The sequence below is a fragment of the Pezoporus occidentalis genome, unplaced genomic scaffold, assembly GCF_034315485.1.
Source record: "Pezoporus occidentalis ecotype Australia unplaced genomic scaffold, CSIRO_AGI_Poc_V1 ctg58, whole genome shotgun sequence".
In the NCBI taxonomy this organism is placed as follows: Eukaryota; Metazoa; Chordata; class Aves; order Psittaciformes; family Psittacidae; genus Pezoporus; species Pezoporus occidentalis.
The window spans coordinates 3,490,761-3,517,358 of record NW_026915921.1 but is presented as its reverse complement, the minus strand read 5'-3'; the positions used below and the strand labels follow the sequence as shown (position 1 = coordinate 3,517,358).

General features: G+C 41.5%; 1 protein-coding gene across 18 annotated transcripts in view; it reads right to left on the bottom strand.

Annotated features, from left to right (window-relative positions):
• The window catches only part of ABLIM2 (actin binding LIM protein family member 2), a 134,843-nt gene extending 113,913 nt beyond the window's left edge, over positions 1-20,930 (bottom strand). For all 18 annotated transcript variants that reach the window (XM_062638765.1, XM_062638767.1, XM_062638770.1 and 15 more), the window contains exon 1: positions 20,755-20,930. In XM_062638765.1, coding sequence (XP_062494749.1) covers positions 20,755-20,770 — 16 coding nt within the window. In that variant the 5' untranslated portion in view covers positions 20,771-20,930. The remainder of the gene's footprint in view (positions 1-20,754) is intronic.
• Between the last annotated feature and the right edge of the window lie 5,668 nt (positions 20,931-26,598).

Genomic DNA, 26,598 nt, shown 5'->3' with positions numbered 1-26,598 from the left:
GAACCATGAGATGTGGGGATGCATCCCATACACAGCCAGCAAGGAGGCTGGGTGCCACTCCCTGGTAAGCATGCAAGCCCCCCTCCCCAAACCCACACACAATTTAAGGCAAGACAGACTGCCTACAAAGTGCTGGGCTCAGCCAGAGGACACAGCCCAGAAGGCAACTTATTTGCAACCAGCCCTGTTTATCCCTAATTTCTCTCCATTTTCCCCACAAATGCTCCTCCCTGACCCAACTTGATGCCTCCTTTCCCCACTTTAGATCCTGCTCCTGGACATCTCCCTTCTTCACACTTTTCTTCCACCAGCCCTGGGGCTTCCCATGGAGACAGAGGCAGCAAGTCTCCCTTACTGTTTTGAAGCACTGCAAAACATGGGAGTTCTTTTTACTCTTCCCCACTTCAGACCATTTACAAAAGGAGCATCACGACACAGTCTGGCTCTTCTCTACTTACGTATCACACAAATATTGTTTTTAATGAGAGGAAAGCCCAACTTCACTTCAATTTGACACACAGAAAGAACAAGAGATCTGCACTACCACATTTCCAGTGTTTATTACAAAACCAGAATATAAGCAAAGATAATTCTCCTCCTCGTCCAAAAAGTCATAAAACAAATGGTGACTCAGTCAGTAAATACCCTTTCTATGGCATGCCATTTCTCTCTATCATTTAGAGTGACAGCCCTGCTCTCACTGAATTAAAAAGGACAATTCTGCTTTGTAATGAATGAAATCAACATTCGCTCTAGTATGACTCAGTTTTCTGCACTGCACTATCAGTATCTGTACTTCCGAACCTTTGGTTTTAACAGTGTTTACCTAGGAACAGGCCTGAATTTCAAAAAGTTATTTTGCTTTTTTTGGGTACTCTCTTAAAACACAGATGTAAACGTAGCACTGAGCTACCTAGGAAAACCAGAGTCTAATGAAGTTAATCTGATCAAGCTGGAAGAAGAGACCATCAATTTTATATTCAAGGCATGATATGCAACTCTGTGAAAACACCAATGAGGTCCTGAGGGGATGAAAAACTATAGGATGCAATTGAATTGTATCAGTAATACAGTTTCTTACATAAGAGCTAGAAAAATGACACAGTAAGGGCTAACACATTAAATAAGCAAAGAACTGGGAACAATTCCTTAATGTGATCCAATCTTTACATTTGTAATGATTTTAGCTACAACTGTCATTGGGGCTGTGCAAAATGAGACATCTTCAGGAATCATCTTTGCTGCTTAACCAACTTGCTTACACAAGCCTATGAGAGGTTAGGTACCAAAGGCTAAGTCTCTAAATTAGCTACTGTGACTTGCAGAAACCCTTAATTTGACTTAGCTTCCAGACTCACTCATTCTCACAACATTATTCATACTGTCAATCATAAATCAGTACCATCTCTTTCAGCTAGTCTACTTGTAATACTTTCCTGTATCATTAACCAAGAAAATCGATTTCAGTCCCTCTTCTAACATTGAGCTGAAAAAGTTGAAAAGTGTGGTCTGAATTTCAGTCTGGAAGATGGGAATGACAAGCACTTATGCCCCAAGCCACGCAGCTTGATGACCCTCATCATGTCACGGTTTCACTGTCTGACACCATGCTGACAACCCAAGGCAAAGAGGCTTTAACACCATGCACTGTATGACTGGTTTCATAACAACAATGCTTTTAGACAGCTTTACATTTCCAAAGCACTGTGAGGAAGACTAACGTGGCATCTTTTCCAACAGCAGTTGTAATCAAAGGAACAAGTTTCCACTTCTTAACTCTATGAAAACATGAGTTTCGTACAAATGCAGAGACTGGGTGAAACTTCAGCCTTCCCTGTTTTTTTAGGGTGGGAGTCATCTCGCCTAACTCCAGGCATCCAGATATTAGGCAAGCAGTTAAAGTAGGTTCCTGCTATCATAAAAAAGAAGAAACTTTCCACCATGAAGCCCAGCACTGCCACTGTAGGCTGGCACAGAACTCTGGAAGTGCCTCCTTTCCACTCAGTGTTGGACTAGCTCAGGCTAGACACCTAATGTTGAGATAGCAAAAGTCAGATGAGATAAATTCAAACCTGAGCACATAACTGCTCACTGCTTCCTGTGCTTGTTTAAAATTCTTGTTGGGATTGTGAGTTTCTTTATTTCCTATGCAAACCATGTCTGAATCTCTTAGATCCCACTGTCACTCTGCTGTCAGCTCTCCTGATCCTCCTCATCAATGCTTCTTGTGGGAGTTTGCAGGGAGCCCTGCAAACATGTGAAAATCTCATCCTTCATTAGGAACAGAAAAATACAGCTTTCTAACACCCCATGTCAAATTATTTGAGAATTGTGTTTAACCATTTTAAACAAATATGGGTTTGGGAAGCCAGATACTCTAACAATTTGGGGAGGCTGAGAACACTTCAGTATCGTCAACCCATTACTTCAGCAATACATTGTACCATTTTCTTCCTTTCTGTGCTATTTCCCCCCTTTGAGTATCTCTACATAATTATGAGCTTCTAATTGTGAATTACACCAATTATTGTATATTTTACCTTTTTCTAGCCTCTTTCTTTGATTTTTGTCTGCAGACATGAATCCATTAACAGTCTTTCATATTTTGGATGTTCATGCTGGTCAAGTGTACACCAATATGAACATAAAGAATGAAAAAATATTAGTGAAGTATTTCAGCTGTATTGAACTCAACTGAAATACTTCTATGTAGAGAGTCAAAGACCTTCATAGACATTTAACTTGTTGGGTTTGGCAGATAACACCACAAAAGGATCATAATTACTCTGTATGTCTATAGGTGTCAGCTTTTGTTTCCTGAAATGCCAACAGCAATAATCAGAAGAAAGTAATACCCAAACAAAATCACTTAGCAAGAACACTGTGTATGAAACAATTTGCAACTGTGTTTTATTCAAAGCAAAAATATTACATAAAAGGGTTTAAGCTTGCTCTTGGGCAAGAATTAACATTATGTGGCATTGTAGAATAAAAATGGAACATGTTTAATCGCTAAGGTTTTAAAATTAGACAAGTCTCTTTCTAAATAAGCACTCCCACCATGTTACAAACTCTTATTTCCAGATTCTGATTATACAAGTACAGGATATAAACGAATATTAAATAAACACACAAACTGAGTCTATCATGTAGACTCATATCAAAACTTTACAGAACAAGTGAAAAAGAAGAAAAAGAAACCCACCTCTTTTAGAGAAAGGTTTATAAAACAATAGAAAACTTCTGCATAGAAACACCTGGGAACTGCTGGCAAACACAGGTACTGTCCTGAGGACAGAGAAGAAGGATCAGGGGAAAGGCAAAACCCACTGATTACTAATCCCAACAGGAAGAGCAGAGCCACAGGCTCTCTGAAGTGGAGAAACAGCTGAAAAGGGTGTTTCTGAATCAGGAGATTGCCTCCTGGGTTTTTGCCCTCCTGTTCATAACAAACCTGGCCTTTCTTCATGTTCTTAAGAAGTAATTTAGCAAGGAATACCAGCATTTGTTGTCAATTCTTCCTCTTAACCAAAATAATTAAAAGTGCCCAAATGCTAGCTAACTATTTGTGAAAAAGGAGCAATACTGTGCCATTCTGTGATTATTATTATCTAAAAAAGCTATGATTTTTTGTTAATATATTCTTCGGTTAAGATGGTGTCATGGAGGTTTTCTATACAGATACCAATAATATCTTTATTAATAAATACACCACCAATACAGTGCCATTCAGTACAGCACTTGAGAAAGCAGCATAATCCCTGCACCTCTATTTCAAGACCATTTTCTGCTGTGCTTTACAATTTGCTTTTTTTAAGCCTTCATTTAATGTTCTTTCAAATTGCAGGTCAAATCCATCACCTAATTCATGCCATCAGACCAAATACTGGCAGCCTGCTAGCACAGATATACCTATATAAATGGAATCAACACTTATTTATGAACTGATTAGGCCAATTCCAGTTGTGAGTTCCACTTAGCAGCAGGGAAGGGTAAAGTAAAATTGCTGTAAATCATCCCTTTGTTGCCCAGGTAGGCAGCCTATGTGCCCAACACTATCGCACTACAGCAGCAATCCCCAAGGACCCACCGGCAGACTGACAGATTTCCCACTTTCATATTTGGTCTGTTAATAATTATCAGAAATTGGGAAAAGACAGAAAATAAACTAATTATAATCAATCTGAAAGTTACTAAGAAACAGGTGTTCATTCATTCTGTATGTTCCCTTTTCAATCACTGAGATTACATTTGTACATAGGTAGAATTATAACAATTGTTTTAAAGTGTATTCTACTCACACAGCAAGATTCAATTATTTTACTTTAAGCACTGATCCAAAACCTTTCAAATACACCCAGACCTACTCAAAGGCTTTAATGCTTATGGGTTAATTCTAAATGCTGGTATGCATCAATCATTTATTGACTGTATGATGAGGTATGGACATGATTAGAAAATGTAGCTTTTAAAACTTGAAATTGCTCTAACCTTTAAAAAAGCTCCTTTTCTTCAACACCTTTTATAATCATTTTACAGACACTTTTATAATAATGAGATAATACCTCTCCTATACAGGAATTCACTGTATATTTTACATTCAGTCCACAAGAAAATAATGGTCCCAAGATTCAACTTTAAATCAAGACACTATCTTAAAATTGTCCTAGTTATAGTAACAACATATTAAATTAAAAATGAGACGCTAAGTACTCTACTTTGCAGAAAATCTACAGAATATTGGAAATGTATTGTCTTTATTCTCAGGTCAGCTGTTCAAGAGATTAAATCTTTTAATTATCTGTCACAGAATGGGAAATAGAAGTCTTGAATCCATTCAGCTGTTCAGTTTATGACCTGGAGAATTAAATCTGACCCCTCACAAAGTACATTTAAGCATCACGCACACCCTAAGACATAGCTATGGTTTTAAAACAGCCATGTAACTCTCAGCTGGTATATTGTTATGCTACAGAATAACTGAGTTTCCACTGAAAATGCATGTGTCTATATTTTTTGGAAGTGCTGCATTTGAGTCCCAAAAGCACTGCATTGCTGTCCTGCTCTAGCTTTAAGCACAATTTTAATCATGCCACAGTCAAGTTTAGCACTCTCACATGCTATATTTAGAACCACAGAATAATTTAGGTTGGAAGGCACCTCTGGAGGTCATCCAGTCCAGCCTCCTGATCAGCATGGATCCAACTAGATCAGGTTGCTCAGGGCCTTGGCACAGCCATATCTGAAATCCTGCAAGGATAGAAGGCTACCACTTCCCTGGACAGCCTGCTCCAGGGCTTTACCACATTCTCGGAAATTTTGTTTCTCTTATCTAATCAGAACGTATGGTGTCACAAGCAGTTGTGGTGTTGACTCTCATCCTTTTGCCATGGACCTGAATCTAGGTCTATCTTCTCTATAGCCCACCAGCAGGGACACAAAGACAGTGATTTTCTCCCTCAGCCTCCTGAAGGAGCCTGGCTCCCGCAGTTCCTCTTCATACACTAAGCCTCTGACCATACAGGCAGCCTGCCTGTAGACCTGCTCCACTTCATCCCAGTAAACCAGACCTTCTGTCTAACATCCCTCTCTAACATGAACATCATCACAAGTGAGTGAGGGCATGCATTTTAAAGTAGGGTCATTAAGGTTAGCCTTCTAAACACACATTTAGCATCTATCAAAAGTGGCATGGTGTTCAGTGCAGCTGAGCGTCTTTAACTTGCAGCAACTTTGCCCATCCAAGTGTTTCTACAAGGCCACCTTCATCATATGACATACCATATGTAATAAAGTAAAACTTTTCTCTCTGGATCTGCCAACATTTCTGACCTGAACATGCAGCTTTAGACCACTGGGTTCGAACAGAATAGAAGCTAATTTTAGGTGTGCTCATGTATAAAAAAAATGAATGACTTTTTTTCAGATATAAATATCAGAATAGATGTCTCACAGTGCTATCAATCACGGGTGTGCAGGTTTGCAGCAGTCTGGCCTGAAGACTGACCCTGAGAATTCAGAAGGAATTTCATTACAATTCTACAAACCAAGTATTAGACATACAATGACCCTGGTCCACACCCCACTAAAATGTCTCAGCGGAGCAGAGAAGCCACACTGTCTTTTTAAATCTAGCGGTACACCAAACATACAAAGAAAACAAGGGGGTTTACGAAGTTGCATATTCAACATTGCAACTGCTTTAGAAGGGGAGATTTTGTTGTAACAGTAAATACCAATCCCACTTAACCATATATCCCTTGGGCCACAGACCCTACTGCACAGGTATCTCATTTCCAGCCTCTACACCCTGCACAGACTGCTCACAATATAAGGAACAGGCAGTGTGATTAACACCACTAATCTGGCTGCATTTGGATTTTTGCTGACTCCCTGACATGGGAGCTCTGTAAGTCTTTATTTCAATGTAAGAAGTATTGCTAAGTCCCACATTTTCATCACAGCCTTGATGGTTTAAATTAAGTACCATCACTGGGAGATAAGTGATCATGCAGCAATCTGTTATTCCTTATTTTAATTCAGTTCTAGCTGTCAGAGTTGCAGAAAGAAGTTAAAGGCTTTTAACATTCTGAAAGGTTTCCTCATCCCTTTCCTGTATGAACAATATAAAATCCAAATAGTTTAAAAGTTTAAATAAAGTTTAAACAGTTTAAAAGACGCTCCAACTTGTATCCTGGTTTATGACTATAGACGCTACTGCTTGCGATTTCTCCCTTTTCTTGTGTGTGTACATGGCCTAATTGACAGATCTCAGGGACATGCATACGGGTTTTGCGTCTGCTTGTACGCTATCTGGTAAACTGATTCTTTCAAACAGTGGGTTTGGGTTTTCTTTAAACAACATAATATCATTTAAAGTCCTAGAGATACACCACAATACTCTGCAGTAAAAATGCAAATGACACAAGTTCTGTTGCAAAGCCACCTTCCCAGGATGCTGGGAAGAGCAGATAAAGTAAGCAGGGCAGGTCCACTCACCGATATAACCCCAATGACATGGAAAAATATTAAGGAAAAAAATAAGACTCCCACAGCAAGTGATATCCCTCTTGGAAGCACCAGAAATGGCCCCTTCATTCCACTGATTTTACCAACATTGTGGTGGAAATAAGACGGTGGTGACAATGCCTGCAGCTAAGCATCTCCTACCAAACCATGGCAGGGTCCCAAAGCATGTCACCAATGTGACTGGTATCAAGGGACCCAAAACTGGCCTCCAGACTTTCATGACTTGGAGCAAATCCTGACCTGCTGGATCCATTCATGAATCTTTTGCCATAATACTTAACTGTCCAGCCTGTAGGCAACTGACAGAGCAGATGTCACTAGAATGACTTAATGCATTAAGCTGCTATTTGTTTAATTCTGATGTAGGAAATGTGTCACACTAAATTTTTTAATATGTTAATGTACCACTGCAGCAACCTACAGCAGTCTTCTATAATTTTGTTCTAGACATATCTGCTTATGGATTTCATTTAAAATCAAAACTAAACCCTGTTTTCTTGCTTCCTACCTACATTTAAGTGCACTCTTAATTTCACCTTTAGTTTTTTCAAACTGAATGAACAGAACTATTTTCTCAAATACTTTAATGGCCTAGCATATTCTACCTACAATTCCTTTGCATTAAAGGACATAAACAAGATGTGACCTTTCAGAATTAGTTGTTCTGTTAATAATTTGCAGCACAACAGTTCATAAATGAGGGGGCTCTGAGGGGTTCCACCTTAAAGAATAGCATAGAATCATAGAATGGTTTGGATTGGAAAGGACCTTAAGATCATCCAGTTCCAACCCCCGCGCCATGGGCAGGGATGCCTCACACTAGACCATGTAACCCAAGGCTCTGCCCAACCTGGCCAAAACTTGACCAAAGCTATACTTGGAATTGGTCTCTGAATAATATTATCAGTAAAAATCTCTGAAATCTAAAATATTCTTATTTGAATCAAACTTTTAAATAAAAAAAATCTTCAAATTTTCAATTCTAATTAAGGGGCAGCTTTTAATAATTGCAGCTTGAAGTTTATTTCTTATATCAGTACATAGTTCCTTGTGCTTCAGTGGGGCTATACACAGGACAGAGTGTATCTAGTCCTGAATTTGAAAACTGTTCATCTCAAAAACATCTCAGGAATCAATTTTAGAATAACTTTTAAACCGTTACAATGAGTGCTACAAATGAGCTATTCCACGCTGTAACCATGAATAATGTCCATGTCAATCTAAAGGCACAATATAACGCCTTCTAAATTTAACTGTTTTGTGGATTTGCATCGGATGTTGCGGAACCTTATTAGCTTGACGAACTGTAAGCATGTATTAGCAAAATTAATCCTCTTGCATGTAGCTGCACTCTTTTGATAACTCAGCATCCTTAGCATTAGTACTTCTGGCTTCTTGAGACTGTCTGGGCACACATGAGACAAATTTAATGTGCCAGTGTCTTACCCTAATGCTCTGCCAGGGCACATTTTGACAGGCATTCCCTATGGGGGCTGTAGGCTTCAGGGCTGGCTGCTGTTTCATCAGTGGCTTCATGTCAACAGCTCTGAAAATAAACCACTTGAATTTCTTAAAATAAACTATAATATAAAATATTAATTTTGGAGTACATAGATATTTCAAAATCTAGCTTCTGAAACATATGCTTCTGTGGTTTGAAGCCCAGTTAGAGCCAACTATTGCATGATATTGAGGACTTCCTGCGAAGAAATACCTTTTTGCATTTTTCTTTACACCAGGCCCGTTCAACATGATGGTGGTCAGAATAACTCCCCTCACAAACAAGACTGCAATGACTCATATGCACAGCAAGCGCAGGCGCAACCCATTGTGAGCCACCTTTGGAATAAAGGCTAAAAGTTGGAAAAAGCCTTCAAACAACACAGAAGCTGAAATGGGTTTGGTTTAGCAATGCAGCCAGAACTGTGCTGGTCCCTGGTGGACACTGCTCTGATCATGGAGATGTTCTTTCCCCCAAGTATTAAATCATACCAATGGTTACACTCTTCCAGAATGATGAAATGATCAAAACCTGTCCCTGCGCATGGCAGGGGGCTGGAACTAGATGGTCTTCAGGGTCCCTTCCAACCCTAACATTCAATGAACCTATGAATATAGGAACTTGATACTTCTCTACAGAGAGCATCAGGGGTCAATCAGTCTGGCACACTTCGGCCAGACTTTTTCTTAAGATGCACTTGGTTGTTTCAATGTCTTTTGAACAGAAGTGCTACGTGTGGCTTGGAGTAGGTCCACTTTATCTAGGCAGATGTACCCAGTAAACAAACTTGACTCAGCACAAGGCCTCAGGACTGAAATAATCTTCACCCCAATAACTAACCTTTCAGCTCACCAGGGGATACAAAAGCTGACGTGTTATCGGTCTAATATGGAAAGGATCACAAATATTTTCCAAATTACCTATTGGGTTCATGCAACTGCGACTGATGAAAGCTGCAGAAATAGAAAAATGGGAAAGTTACCTCCTTCCCTGTTCAACTACCCAGCTGGGAAAGGGAGATGGGCAAGCAGAGAGAAGAGCAGGGGTTTTTACATCTTTCTGCACATATCTGTAACACTGGCCTTTGGGGAAACATTAACATAAGCCTGCCTCTAGAGGAAGGAGCTGCATGTGATCTCTTTGCCATGTTACGTCACCTTCAAAGAGCTTCAAACAACTGGCAAGTGACAGTGGCAGCTGCTGGCAGGGGTCTGCAGGGACAGGCGCCACTGTGGGCTGCACAGATTCCTTGGTGGGGCTGCACGTTCGCAGCTCGGCTGCCAGTACATGGAGCCTCTTCCTACCACGTAAAAATAAAACCCCAACCTTTTCCAGGGTTAGGTTCTTATGGAATTATTATTACGTGTGCGTTTCACACGTGCAGTCTTATCTGGTGGGTGACATCAGTTCCAATCCTGATTTCTTTTTGGAATGAAATCTGCTCATGGATATGATCCAGAAAGAAACAGCAGGGAGGGGGGAGTATTTAGGCTGCCTGAGGCATGGAGTTAACAGCAGGAAACTGGCTTTGTTGCAGTTGGATTTTACAAGCCCAACTCTTCCCTCCCTTCTTCACTCAACAAGCTAAGGACCAGATATTGTTTTTCAAAACTTAGTGGGAAATGGCAAACAAATTAAGCTTCAATTTTCTTTTCTTATTTTTGTAGACAAAAGAACATGGCCACTCCCACCAATGCCAAAAATAACCAAAAATGTATTAAGCCTTATACACATGAAACCCCAGTGACCTAAAGGATACAACATTTGATTCAGGCTTTCATGTTCCAGTTTCTTTTTCCTCTTGACTAATCCTACCAAAGTCACAAATCTCTTCTGAGTTCTCCTGTGTGTACAACCACATTCCCTTCTCTTGTGGGAGCTTTGCAGTCAATTGACCAAAAAAGCTGTTAAAAAACTACATATCTTTATTCAAACATGCAGTACCAAGAGTACCATAGTAGAATTTTGCCAAAGAGAAATCCTGATATTGGAGGACATAAACGTAGAGAGTCACACATCCTACCAAAAAAGGAAGGAGTTCCTGCAGAACATGGCAGAATTTTCCTAAAGAGATGATGATCTCTTTCAGCCTGGGACTAAAAATAGTATGGTTGTTTATACATTCAAACGGTACACAAAGCTGGAGACAGCATCTCCTCCCTAGAGTTTACAACAACGTAAATGACAGTCAGATGAAATACGGGGAATACAACAGCAAGTACCCTATTCATTATATTTTTTGTATTTCAAAGAGTTTCCCAATTTTTTATTGCAACAATTTCTTTACACTGTAAAACTTTAGGATTCCTAAAGCGTGCAACAAAAACTCTAAATACATTGACAAAAAGTCTTTAACGCTGACAGAGAGATGCAATGCTCATCTCCGAAGCATCAGAAAAGATTTCTGCCTAGAGACAAAAAAGAGTGAAACATATAGGGTGCCTTGTTTACAGGTCAGTACAACAGCTCTCCTGGACGTGTAGCTCTATGTCCATCCAGAGTCCTCCCTCCCTCCTGCTCAAGTGCTATACATAGCTGTCAAGCTGAAATGCCAAAGAGCCTGTGACCAATATAGGTTCTTTGGTAACTGTTAATTCTTCTTAGTACCATAATATCAATGCAGTGGAAATTCTTTCCATATCATAATTTTTTCCACAGTACAACTACCTTAATTTGCCTAGGAAATTCACGGGGGCTGCTGGTTAAACTTCAGTCCTTTGCCTTCCTGCACGAGTCATGACCTGCCACCCAGATCCACAGTACGGAGCCACAGAGCAGGGTGAGAATAGGAAGCTTGCTCTAACACATCAAGGTTTGCTATTTACCCACTGCTAAATTCTCTGTAACCAACACTGGATGCACAATTCCTTAAAACACATTCACCATTCACTAGTTCACTTCTGAAAAATAGGTTCAATTAGAGAAAATAGAAAACAATTTTAATTAAAGAAATATATATATATAAACCGGTACAGCATTTTCTAAGCAGCAGAGTGATTACTACAGAAATGGACTATCAGGAGAAGTGATAGGTTCATTATAGAATCATAGAATGGTCTCGGTTAGAAAGGACCTTAGGATCACCTAGTTGCAACCCCCTGCCAAGGGCAGGGACACCTTCCACTGGACCGTGTTGCTCAAGGTCCTGTCCAACCTGGCCTTGAACTGCCAGGGTTGGGGCATCCACAACTTCCTTGAGCAACCTGTTCTCAGTGCCTCACCACCCTCACAGTAACAAATTATCTTTAATTGTCTTGAGGGAAGACAGCCCTGGTTTTGCAAACAACTCAGTATTGAGTTGAAAACAACCAGTTATACAGGGAAGTGGTAGAAGATTAAGTTGAGCAACTGAATTTGACTCATAACCTAGATAATGTCATAAAAATAGTTTAGACAAATAATTAGAATTAAAGATGAATTTCAGAACTGAAACTAGTGAGCTTTTTGATGTCCACAGTGCAAACAGTTTATAGAAAAAGTTTCCATCACTCTATCAAATACATAACTGACCTTAGGAAACACATGTATGAGATCACCATTACCAAGACTGAAGCTGAGACTACCTCCAATATATAGCATTCTTGTATATTTCAAAAAAAATTCATTACCTTCATATTGAGAAAGGCTCTCAGAAGCTGCCTTTTTCTATTTCATAACAGGACAGGTAAATCAAGAAAGTATCCAACCAACATTATGGCAGTTCCTGACAGCTCTAGCTTAGCAGCCAGGCTGCTTCTGCCAACTTAAATTCACAGCTTATGCTGTTTGCTGCTTTCTAAAATGGGCACAACTATGGCACGCTTCTAGATCTATGTAGATCTTATGTGCTTCAGAGTCAAGATGCAGAAAGCCCAGCCGAGCATTGCTTCAGAGCTGGCAGCATCACCCTAATGTCAGCCTCACTTTCTTTATAGGACAGTGGCCATATTATTCCCACAGAAAATCAACCCTGACCTTGTAAAAAAACTCAGACATATCATAACCTAAAATTAGAGAGCTATGAAAAGAAATGTGAAATGGGTGCCTATCACTTCAGCAGGTTTCCTGAAAATGCAGCAGATTATTTAACCCAAAGTTTAGAAAAACAGGAATTAAGGGTTCTTAGTGCAACCTAGGTTTTATTGTTAGGTCAAATCCAATTAATAATATAGACACAATCAAATCTGTAGCAGCCTAACTGGGAAGCTCTATTAAGATATTAAGCTCTATTAAGATACAAGTAGAAGTTTATTGTAAAGCTGGCTTTCTGCAGACAATGACATTCAGGCCACACAACCAAAAATGAGCTAAAATTCAGCATTTGAGATGATGCATCTCTTAGTACCACCTGGGAAAACATTCAAGACCAAGACAGTCACAATTAGACACTGTTACCATTAGTTTCCAGGTCAGGACAATGGGCACAGCTGGACACAGGCTACTGAGCCCCACAGACCTTTATTCTGAGCTGGTATAGACAGTATTATGATCTGAAATAATGACAATTTATCTATCATACAGCAAACTGAAACACAAAGAAGAGAAGCCTTAAAGAAGATGCTAGAAAACCTTTGGTGTTCTCACAGCCAACAAGACATTAAGACAGCCTCTGAGATGCGTGTTATCTTAGCTGGGTACCATGTAAAGCTATGGCTAGAATAAAGATGTTCAAATGTTAACATCTAATTCTGTACTAAGGACATAAATAAATGTCCTGGTTTCAGAGTGACAAAACACTCCGCAGTTCACAGTGATTTCACCCGTGGGTGATGAATGCTTAACACTTCTCAAAGTCCCAGTGTGAACGGAGAAGCCAGATGTTCACACCAAACTCTGAGTCAAGGTGGGGCTCTGCAGCTGCATATTCATAACTCACAGAACTCTGTATCTTTAGGCAACTGTTCAGCAGATCTGTGGTGCATAAATCCTGTTTATCCACAGAGCTTGATGCAGGAGAGCTTACAAATGTTCATATATGAAGCTGACACTAGTTTTTCCTGGTTTTGAGCTATCAAAACAAGGCCAGGAAGAATGGTTGGTGAATGGCCTCATAAACCAACCAAGATTAACCGCAGCTCAACAGAAGCTCTGCAGTCATGCATAAGGACGGCTTTGGATACCTACAGAAAAGTTTAGCCCAGAGGACCAACTCATGGCAGGTGGCTGAAGACCACAACAACTTTCCTTGGCCTTATATTCTCCAGATGGAACAAAAGCAGACCTCTCTTTACACAACACACTCAAGTGATGCACACAGCAGCTCCTCTCACCATGCTCGTTGCATGAACCCTGGCAGGATTTGGGGCTGGACTCTGTTGACAAAGTGGGTGGAAAGGCTGTACTCAAATGTACACTATTAGTCATGAAGACATTCAAGACAGCACACAAACCAACACTGCTCTGTCATCACCAGTATTTACCTTCCACCTCCACTCAGGCACACTTCTGTCGCTGCTCCAAAGCAAGGTTTCATTTAGCCTGAGCAGGGCAGGAGATGCTGAGCACACCGAGGCTCAGACCATGAGCAGTAACCCTACGATTGGCAGTCTCTGAGCCTGACTTACAGCCAGGTTAACAGACAGCAGAACAGAGAGCATATGTGCAAGTCACAGGGGTGAGGTGTTGGAGTCACTGCCAGACACTCACTACAACTCGCAGTACATACGCAGCCCCAGCTGTTCCTGATTGCCTTGTTTCCCAGTCACGGGATTTGGCTGCAAACCTTTTTCCATTCCTGTCTTCCGATCATCAAAGGTAACAGTGGCAACACAGCCCACTTACATGGTTCCCTCTGGTCTCAGTGCCCTCCACAATGCAACCTTAAAGATGAGGTCTTCTGTATGTGTGTTGCATCTAAAATTGTAACCAAGTGGTTGCTTTAATGCTGCTGGTATTGCAAAGCCAAAAGAAACACCAGTGCAAACCCATCAAGACTCCATAAAGCCAAACTTGTCAGCTGAACTCTACCAAAAATCCTCAGCAGTCTGTTACAACATAAAGAAGAGAAATTCCTGTTTGACTTGCAGGTCCCAGCTAAGTTGCAGTACTGAGAACATAAGGAAGAAAAGAAAGGTAAAGGATTTGTAAACAAAGCCAAGTAAATGAAAGTAACCAAGATTAAAATAAAAAGGAAACTGTAAAGAATACTTCTCATGAATTCTACAGCATTGGCATAATTTTAAACTGCAATACTTGCAGCAATCTGTGATGTATAAATGTACATCAATAAACTATCCTGACAGAGGTAAAAATAAGTCAAGACAAAAAAACCAAAATGGTTTGTGAACTCTCCAAGTTAATCACTGCATATAAAGCTGCCTATTCATTTAGTCCTACTTAGCGTTCCTCAGCAGAGAAGATCCCAGTATCTATTCAGACATCAACTAATAAACCGCCTTATGTATTAATTCCCTGCTATACATGAAACCTCAAGTCCCCTGTGAGGAGAAGGATGTATATGACCTATTTTCTAAAGTGACAAAAGCTCTTGCATGACACTTTTGAGCAGAACAGGTTCTGTGGCTTCTTCTTCATATGATATGGATCAAACTAACTCCTACTTCACCAAGGATTTCACAATACAAACAATGTCACAGGGATTCAATTTCACTTTGTCATCTTCTGAAACAGACTTAAACAGGGGAAGTTCAGGTTAGATATTAGGAAGAAGCTCTTTACTGTGAGGGTGATGAGACACTGGCACAGGTTGCCCAAAGAAATGGTAAATGCTCCATCCCTGGCAGCGTTCAAGGTCAGGTTGGGCAGGGCCTTGGGTGACATGGTCTGGTGTGATGTGTCCCTGCCCACATCACGGAGTTGGAACTACATGACCTTAGGGTCCTTTCCAAACTGAACCATTCTATGATTCTATGAACACAACAACTGCATGCTTAGTGCTCCACGTTTATACTATATCCAATTATTTCCCTCAATAAACCAGTACTAGAGAGTGTCCCATGAAATGACAGAAGAGCGACTTGAAATCTTCCAAGCAACTGGCCACTGCATTTGAGAGTAGGTACTATACACTAACAACTGACATATGACACTAGCAAAAAAAAAAAAAATAAAATAAAATCATCTGTGTTACAAGAACATTAAAGTCTCTTTAAATATCAGAAGTGATTTCTTACAGTTAAAGACTGTTTATTTTTCATGGCCAACTGCATTTAGACTTTGTTTTCCTTCAACTACAGGTCAAGCAACTTGTCCTATAGGAGAATCTCCAAAATAGAGTTATTGATCAATTTGACTAATGCCAGCAGAATAATTACTTGCTTTTACAGAGAAAGGGAGAAAAAATGGCTCCTAAAGCAAACAGAAATATTCACTGAATGGAGTTTATATTCCCCTCACATGCCTTTTCCGAAATGGAAAAATAAATACTTGTGCTTCATGCAAAACAATGCTCCATCTAGATTTCAGAGCATGAATATCAACTAATAAGCTGTGAAAAAAAACATCCCAACATTTCAGACGATAGCAGTTAAGGACCTTGACACATTGCTAATGGATCTCGACACACGGAATAATCTAAATTCAGAAATATTTTCCTTAAGGTTATATTTAAGGATGCAGACAGCGAGCCAGCAAATTGTTCAGTAATCTCAAGGGCCCATCCACTGCCCTGCACCTGACACCAGGTTTGTGTAGAGACACAGCTCTGCTGGCTCTCTCATCCAGGCACTTCCCCAGCTCTGCTTTGAAAAGCCCCAAGCACAGCCCATTTCCACACAAATATGTTTAATTCATTATTGTGACTGCTGTATGCTTGGTTTGAGAGCCCAAGGTCCAAAGGTGAGTTAACAGCACCAGCAATCCACTAGCAGGACTGGAAAATGCAGTGGTGAGCTTAAAAGTGAACAACAGCCAAGGGAGATGTGATTGCATTGCTGTGAGATGTGTAGTGTGGAGTGGGGATGATTCATCAAAGTAGGCAAAACTAAAATCAGGGTTTCCTCACTTCTCCTTGAACATTGGCCAGCCCATTGCATAGAAGGCAGCAAGACAGGGAAAAGTTAGCCTTAGTAGCCATGCTTTAAATAATACTTCAAACCTTTGTTTGTTTCTTTAACCCTCTATGTTTTTATGACAAAGTTGGTTATTAGGCATTAAGTACATAACATCCTGAGAAGGAAAAATGAAAGTACACTGACCTGAACATTGTACTGCGATAGCAGTCAGATGCGTAAAGACATCAGCCACAGAGGTGCTTGCTACTGTACAGATGCTGCACTGCAAACAGGCAAGCTGGCAAGAAACAGACCTCGCTCAGAAAGCCAAATAACTGCTCTGTTTTATTAAAGCAGAACCAGCAGGATTTGCTGCAGTGCTGGGGCAGCACATGAAGGCCTGTGGCAGCCAGGATGTCCGGCAGTCCAGAGTTACCAGCTGATGTACCATCACCTATTTCTTCTGACCTATTTCATCCTCTTGTAACTGTGCTATACATTCTTACAATCCAAGAACATGACACCATATAACAGATGTCATACACTGAGTTATAATATTTTTCTAAAGAGCAGTAAAGAAGAATCTTCAATCAAAACCTCTTAAATAATCCTAAAATACGACTTCCTATTTTTTTACAATCTAAGAAACCATACACAGTCTATGCAATTCAACTTCAGAGGAAGAAAATACCATCAGGAAATGTGTGGCATTACTCCTTTTGTTCAGGGAAACATGGCTAAGAAGGCAAGGAAATAAAGTAGTTTTACTTCTGCTTAATTACAAAACCTGGAGGACTGCACATGCTCATTAGTTGGAGAACTCCAAAGCAAGTCGAGACCTTGCTGCTCCTATCTAGAAATTCAATGCTCTCTTCTCCTAGTGTCCAAAATGAAAGGCTGAAAGTAAAACACTGTATCTAACTGAATATATACTGCAGTCTGAAACAGTCATATTATTGTCTCCAGAGATGATTCCTATCAGCATAACTGTATGTGAACACTGAAAAGGAATTAAGTAGCTTCTAAGCAGAGCAGGACTCTGTGACCAACCAGCATAACCTCTTTTGTAACCAGAATCACTGTTTTCCTGCTCCATTTGTGTTGTGAGACTCCATTAGCTGTTCTCTGATCCATGCCATCAAATTCTCCCTTTAATACTGTAAGGACTAAATAGCCATGTGAATTTGTGTCATGACATTTAATTTAACCTAATACAAGATAATTCACCTACAATGTAATTAGCATCATCTTACCCTATTTCTGGGAATTGATGGGAACCTTGTTTTATCAATCTCAAATTTTAAACCTCCTCTATTGTTCCTGCTATGACTTCAAGATGACAAAGAACTGAAGTATTGGACTGATAATGATATTATAAACATACAAAAGTACATTTAGAATCCTAAAAGCACAGCCATGCCATGTAAATTTCCAAAGCATAAAAAGCATTGAACAGGGTCTTTCTTAGGAACAGTTTCAGCCAAGATCAATGGTATGGAAGGCAGCTGAGGAAAATCACACTCAGAATTACAACACAGAATAACAGAATGGTTTGAGTTGGAAAGGACCTTAAAGCTCATCCAGTTCCACTCCCTGGCCATGGACAGTGACATCTCCCACTAAACCAGGCTGCTTAAAGCCCCATCCAACCTGGCTTTGAACACTGTCAGGGATGGAGCTTTCACAACTTCTTTGAGCATCTTGTTCCAGCACCTCATCATGCCCACAGTAAAGATTTTCTTCCTTATATCCAACCTAAAATCTCCCGTTTCAGTTTGAACCCATTACCTCTTGCCCTATCACTACAGTAGTAACTCATTTGCACTGTTTTACTATGCGACGTGATCATATGCTTTCTACATTTTAAATTATAGCATGGGTCTGCAACTCATTAATGTGGAATAATGGTTCAAAGTATGTACTATTGAGCCACTTGAAATTATATTACCTGTATTCATAAATGACAAAGAAATCATGATTACCAAATCTAAGCATTTCTATATCTAATTCTAAATCTTACAGTTAAAACAGCAAGGCAGCGTCACTGGGTATCCTGAAACCCTCTTGACACAGATAGCTAATGATATGTTTCATCAGCAGAAGAGGGGACATAGCCTGAGCAAAGGTTTCTGGCGCAACAAGCACAGACCCACAACAGCTTACTCCATCTCAAGATTAACAGGAAGAGCGGGTATTTCTCCTGGGTTACCAAACAGTGCAGCAATCACTTGAACCGTGTGTGGGGCTGATTGTGTGACCACGCTGCACCCTTATTTTCTTTGCAGGACCAGAAACATCTTTCTGTAAGCACCAAACTTTTGAATCATAGCCTTTCCATAGTAATTTTGGTATAAACCTTTTGGAAACAACGATTTTAGTCAAATTGTGGCATTAAATTTGCTATATAATACTTGTCCCACTGATGTTAATGGAAAATTTCCATTGATTTTGCAGAATAGATGTGGGCTTCTCATGTTTGATTTACCATTAAAAGTGATTGTAAATAATTTTACATGTCCACATGGACATACAAAAAAAAAAAAAATCACAATTTGGGAACATCAGCGCTAAACCTATACTTAAATCCAATACTCCCCAAAGTGCCGGTTATTCTTTCAGATGAGAGCGCAGAACTCTCAGGGTTTTTTTCCACTCCCTTTTTTCCCAGGATGTTATTTTTGTATCTTGGCACTGTTCATTTTTGCTATTTCATTTACACCATGTTTGGTGCAATTACAGCAATAGAATTGTGTCAAGTCTCCTCTGCACTAGCCTGTTATGCACTAAGTCTACTACTGGGTTTATAACTTTACTATTTGATTGGCTTTTTAAATAATATAGAAATACAACTTTGGACTTTAATATTTCCTCTACCAGCCTCAGTTCTACCACAACGGAATTCAAATGTTTCACAGTATTTCATATTCTTCAGTTCCAAATTACAGATGGATAACTGAGGATGGGATTCTGTGCTGGAATTTAATCATCTCCATTGCAGATGTATGTCACCATCTGCATTAACCATCTCTGTTCTCTTAAAAGACAGAGAACAGACCCAGGATTCCCAGCACACGATTCAATACACCCTGAAACACTTACTCTGCTCTCGCCTGCAACTATGGGCACCTGCCTTGGCCTGGACACTTCCCCAGAGAGGGCATTTCATCTACAGACCCTGTGGGAATGTGGATGATCGGCACACACAGAACCATCTACACCTTCAGCAGACCTAAGAAATGCCAAATTAGACTCTTAGCTGAGGTCTCTGGCAGGTGCCTGACCCCAGGTCTCACACTGCTCTAACAGGGAGCTTGTTTTCCTCGCTGTTTGTGCTAAGCTCCCATTTGGCTCGCTGTGAGTTTGTGATATGATTAAGCATGTTGACATACAGAACCACCACGTAATTGTAGATATTCAATGTGTCCCTGTTGTTGTGGCAGAGGGTATATTTAGCAGCTACAGTTACCCTCAGAAACGAAATACACAATCAGCTCCCAAAACCTCCCCCTTTCCCTTAAACACAACCCTGTATTTGCCTTAAGGACTGTAATATTTTGCCACCAGCTGCGCTCTGAAGTAACCACCTCCCGCTGCCTCACCACGCAGATGAACGCTGAATTGCCGGAAAACACATTTCCAAGTCAGTTCTCAAATTCTGCTTGTATCACAGGGTAAATTACTCCTGTATCACCCCGGGCAACTGGAGCCCTCCGGGTGTCAAATCCCGCCTAGGGCTCCGCGAAACCTCCGCGATTTTCACCTTCTTCACCACCAGCAGCAGAGCCCGAGCTTTTAACCCAGATACCCCCATCTGAAGAGCCCCGCAGCTCCCACCCCTGGGGTGCGGAGCAGCGAGCGAGCAGCACCCTCCCAGCCAACCTCACCGCGGGGCCGGGGCGAGACAGACACCCCCGAGCCCTGCTGCGGGGTGCCGCCGAGGCGGGGGGGAGGCCAGACACGGGTCCCCATGGCTGCGGCCGGCCAAGCCTGTCCCGAGGAGTCCCCGCCGGGGTGTGGAAGACGCTGGGGGCCGGGGCGGCGGAGCCGGAGCTCCCCGCACAGGGTCCCGGCAGCCGCAGCAACTGCCGCCCTGCAGCGCCCGCGGCTGCGGCAGCTCCCCCCGGGCTACGCGCACATACACTCGCGTATTTAATACGGGTTTAGGTTAGCAGTGTCCAGCCGGCTCCCCCGCCCGCACCGCACAGCGGCGCGACGGACCCCCGCGGGGCAGGGACACCGTCCCCTCGCAAAGCACAAAGGGGACCCCAGGGGCTGCCCCCCGCAGCCCCTTACCTGTGCCGGTGCTCATGGCGCGCAGTAGGCGCCGCGCCCGCTGCTGCTCCCGCTGCCGCCGCCGCCCGTCACCGCGCCCCCGCGGGCGGCACCATCCCCGCCCGCCGCCACCGCCGCGCAGCCCGCAGCGGGCAGCGCCGCCGCGCTCCGCCCCTGACGGCAGGTGCCGCGGAACGGCGCGGAGCGGCGCGGCGGGCACCTTGGGAAGTGTAGGCAGCCCCGCGCCCTGCTGCGGCCGTTGCGGGGTTCGGCCCTGCCGCTTCTGCGGGCAAAGCTGCTGCAGCCCCCCCCTTCTCCAGTCCTCGACAGCAGCAACGTCCTCGCCGCCTCAAGAGCCGCAGCCTGAGCTCACCTTGTTCTCCATCCATCTCCTTGCTCCGGGCTGAGGTCTTCCTCTGCTTTTCCATGCCCGACCTTGTGTTCGGTTCGCATGATGCTCGAGCAAGGGAAATTGGTGCACAGGTGCTGTAGCATGTCCCCAGGAGGGCGAGAGAGTGATGGTGAGGATGTTTGCATCATTCCTCGGCTCATCTTTTGCTCTGGGCAGCGATGCACCTCACGGAGGGTGTCTGGCAGCAAGTCTAGTTGTTCAGGGGAGAAGGTAGTCCTCGCTGGAGCAGGTGAACCCTCACTGATCCTTCATATTTGAAAGTACAAGGCTGCACAGTGTTTTATTAAAGCCAGCTTGTTCAGTATTTCATCAGTCTGAAAATCTGTTGTAGTTCTGGGGGAAATAATGTTTCAAAAATACCTAAACATCTGTTCTAACCCAGAAGGAGCTAGTCACAGTCAGGTAAACGTAGTGCACAGCTCCGCTGATGCTGACTTCAGATGGGGTTTAGGGCAACTTGGAGTTACTGTAACAGCATGAAGAAATAGGGTATGAAGACTTGCTGTGGATGTATATTGGTGTGCTTATTGTGCTCTTTTCCAGCAGCAGGTATCTAAAAGTTAAAATTTAAGTAATAGTTGTAATCATAAAAACCTGCTGACCTTTCCTATTCAGCACCAGTCACTGAAGTGAGATAAGCCCTGTAGCAGTGTTTACACGTCCTGATTTGATAGGGAATTGTGGTCCTTTGTCAGTGTAAACTCAGAACGCCTGGAGATAATTGTTGCCATTGGCAAGTATGTGGACCCGCACTCAGAGCAGCTGTATGGAATCAGACAGTCCAGCCCAGTTCCCCAGTCCTGGCAGTTACCAGCTGAGGGGACTCCCTGCGCCAGATACGTGGTCTTTGTATTGAAGAACCTTCCATGGATTTTCTTCCATTGTCTTGTCCCATTATTGTTTGAGCCCATGAACATTTCAAGCAACTACAACATCCTGTGAGAGGGATTTCACAGCTGAACTATGTGTGGTGTGAAGAGCTATTGGCTTTTGCTTCCATCCTCCTATTTACTATCTTTATTTGATGCCTGCTCCTTCTTGTCATAGAAGAAATAGCAAACATCAAATAATTTGATTCCCTATTCACTTTCTCTGTGTCACTCAGGCATTTATACTGCTCTATCAGATTCCACCCTTCCTTCACTCCTACTCTAATTAGTCATTGCTTAAAACTGGTGACTTGTAAGTTTAGTGCCACACTGCTATCTGTCTCTTTCTGTACTTTCTTTTGGAGTTGCATCATTGATTCTTTAGCATCATGTTTGCTAAGCATTTTTATCACCTGTTTTCCATCCTGCAGTCTTCCATTTTCCATTGAAAGCTCTCCTGAGCTCCCCAGCTGTACTGATGCATGCAGCTGAGTTGCATTTGGCCTTGTGGAACTTCACTAAGATGCAGGTGATGCATGAATATCCATGTGTGGATGCATCTTACGTATCTCACTAGTAGAAATATGTAGATCACCTCAGTTGGGGCTGTGAACCAGATGGATGTCTTGCCTGTTCTGCATTCATTCCAATGAGAGATCTGGCTTCTAGCATCCCTGCAATGTGTTTTTAACCATGAACTATCTTTGCATATAATCATGAGTTCAGGACAATCCTTGAATGATGCTAGTAAGCCTTTGACTAGGCAGAAGTGTTGCTTTAAAAGCTAAATTAAACATAACTTGTTATACTGAAGTTGGTGGGCCTGCAATCAGTACTGGATGTAATGAAAATGAAACAGCCATGGGCACAAGAGGATTTTGGAAGCTCTGCCTACCAGTCACAGAAACAACTTCAAAGCCCAGGTTACTACACAAATGCTTATAGCACCAGACTTTAGGGGCCACTCTAAGAAACAGGTCATGAACTCCAAAATTCTCCTTGTTTAAGACAGTGCTAGCTGCCATAAGCTTAATTAGGAGACCCCATGACCCACAGAATAGTCATGTTCTGCCACTGGTAAGAGCCCATTACTCTAGCCAATGAGCCAGGGAGTAATCATAGATGACATCAGCATTACTTGGGAACAGATCACAGTTCAGTGTTTGAGTGGTCTATGGTAAAAAGAGTTGAAGAGTTTATTCTGAATTCTGTTGGATTTTAAGTTATCCTTGCTCTCCAGAAAGACATTGTCTCTTCTGTTAAGGAAGTTGGCTTTGGAAGAGCTGGCTTCACAGTCAAAGTGAAACCATCTGGAAAGAGTTGCAAGAATGCTTACACTAAATGATTTAAACCAAGCATCCAATCTCACAGATGAAACAGCTGACAGGACTCTGATCTATCCTGAAAACAGGGAGATACACACAGCAGGACACTGTCAGATTTAGTCCCTTGTTACTAGCCCAAATCTCAGACTAGTAGGCAGTCATCTCTTGATTTTAATTCCATTTTTAAAAGCAATCAGCTTGTCCAGCCACTGCAAAGAAGGCTGAAAAGCCAGCCTCTCAACTGTCAGCACTTTGCACCTCTTCTGTCATTACTGGGAATTGAATTGGCACTTGGCAATCCTGATGATCCTGCTTCCCCCTTCACATCCTCAATGTTATCCTGAAGTCTTTTAAGAGCATCATTATTTTTTTGGAAAAGCTTAAAAACTTTATGTGAGGCAAAAAAGTTTACTTTTCAGTATATTTCTCCACTAATAATATCTAGAAAGTGCTATGGAAGACTTTATACTGCACTTTACTGTCTCTGAGTATTTAAACTATATTTGTTTCTTAGATACATTCATCCATCCTGCACTGTATTGGAAAAAAAAAAAAATCTTCATTATCTTGAATTCCTAACCATCCTGTTTATCAGAAATGCACCCTCATCCTTTAAGGGAATATATGTTCATTATCTTCCCTTGACATGTAAGGGAATATGGCTTCATGTAAAGGAAAAAGAGCAAGCACCAAACCACAGCAATCAACATTGTGTATATTCGTTAACAGGTATTAGCATTACACTTGACTGTGTGCTTCTGTATGATAAGGATACTGGAGATTTATGGACAAAATACATACCCTTGCAGAAGTTGGTGTAGCTCCATATCAAGTTGTTTTTTTCCCTCCCCGTGTATCTGAATGAAGTTAACCACATCAAAAGGCATTTTCCTCTCTTCATTTTTTTACATTACTTCAAAATTGATGGAATCCAATTGGGGTAATATTCAATTAATAAAACCGTTATTTTAAGACCTGGTTTCACAGCAGAGTGGTCACACACTATTTTTATTTAGTACTTTTCTTGAAGCACCATAGAATCATGGGATAGTTTGGGTAGGAAGGGATGTCCAGCTGAAGGGCTTCATTCTAATATTTATGAACTTTCCAACAGTGGGGATGCCACAGGCCTCTGTATCTTTGTCTGCAAAGCGTTGTAGGTCATTGCCAATTGAGCAGGAAAGGGGTCATATTTTAGAGAATCTTCATGATGGAGAGCCCAGCAAAAGGGAGAGAAACCAGAACTTGTGCACAGGGAATGAAGCAGAACCTTTTTCTCTTGAGCAAAAAAAATACTTGTGAAAAAACCTTCAGCCAGTTGTCAGAAGTGATTTGCATTCTAATCCAGAATATAGAAGACCACAAATTCAAATAGCTGCTTAACCTTACAAGGTTGGCCCTTGGCTTCATGTTCAAAGCTGACATAGTATCACAAGACATTTAGGTCAAACAACAGCTTGGAGTGAAACTTAAAAGAGCAATTAGTCAGTTTGAGCCAGCTATACTATTAGTTGTTCAAATCCTTCTAAAAATGTCCTAAATGGTTATCTCATGGAAAACAAACCAAACCAAACCCCAAAAGAACAACATAAATTAGAGTCGTGTAATTAGACATCAACTAGTCTAATTTTATGTCTAATGCCAAATCTGTGTTATGACAGTTTTTGACATTAAAGCTACTATATCTGGGAATTACTGGTTCTGGGACAGCTGCCAAAATAAACCACACTTGTGTTTGTAAAACAGTGTGTGCCTGTGACAGTGTTACCTCTCTATCACCTTACTTTGTTTGTTGTATTGGTATGACATTGATAGTAAATGAAATATAAGTCAGGTCTGCAGTTCCAGAAGAATAACAGGCTGGGATCTTAAAATGAGATTCTGCGTATGGAAATAAATTGCCAACTATTCACTGAGCCAGAAGTACACGTGTTTATAAATAATGAATTAGCGTGAAGCAGCTGTAATGAAATAATAACGTAGCACTATATTGAGATGTCTGCATAGCACTATCAAGATGTCAGTAAACTTCCAGGCGAAGCTCCTCTCACACTGTGGGCAGAATATAAATATTGCATCAGCAGTTATAACTTAGACATCAATTACCCATTACAAACCTAAATGCACTATGATCAAATAAAACTCCCAGGGAAACTCTGAAAACAGCAAGAATGAAATAACATCAAAGGGAACAATGGCTGAGGATGAAAGAAATCTTTGTTGCAGCGAGACAATCAGGGACTGTTCTCTCATGTCAGCAGTCAGCTTTTGGGAAGTGGGTCAGAACAAATACATTTTAATATCACAGACTGCTGCATGTGACAGGAAATCTAGCAGGTTATGATTAACATCACAATATGATTTATACACAGATTACAGCAGGTTACACCCAGGTTACAGCAATGGAATGTGCAGAAATACAAATGCGAAGGATGGTTTGGGGAAGAGATGAGCCAGAGCATGAATAATACGAAAGTCACTACACTTGCAAAAACAGTAGCAAAAATGAAGTTTTAATTTGAGAATGGCAGATGAAGTTTGCAGGGATTTCAGTGCAATTTACACAGCCTGTAGAACCATGGCATCAGTACTCCTGAGTGTAAACATGTAAATCATGTTGTGCTCTCTGTAGTAAACAAGCAAGAAGTATAATACTGTCCCTTTCGTGCCTTTGCAGAGTGGTTAACGCTTATTAAGCATATTGTGATCTCTTGTAAGTGTGACTCCTTGGTCTTTATTTGAAGCTACAGCTTGTCACTTGTAGGAGATGATATTGCAATCCATTGGCCCCGAGTCAATTTAACTCCATTTTGCGGTACAGGCTGATTTCTTGTTGCTCACCCTACATTCCATCTCCAACACTGTTCTTATGTGAAAGAAAAAGAAAAAGAAAACAGCATCATGCTTCCTGAGTGACAAAATTCTCCCACAGCACTGTCTGTCAGTGAGGCTTTGCCTGATGAGATGTGTGACAGCTTACAGAAGCTTCTGGCATACTCTGCCAGGGAACGTACCTGGGCAGGCAGGCAGGCACTAGACCCTGGAAAAATGCATCTGTGACTGAATACTTTTATGTGTGTCCTCAGCTGCATTAAACCTGTCTTGTACTATCAGTTTTGCTTTCCAGGCTTGATACAAAGTGAAGGACTTGGTCTGTATGTAATGGCCTGGGCCAAGCCTACCTAAAAGATAACTTCAAGGTTTTGGGTGAGGTTTCTGGATAACACGCACAGATGTTAACTAGAAAATAAGAAGGAAT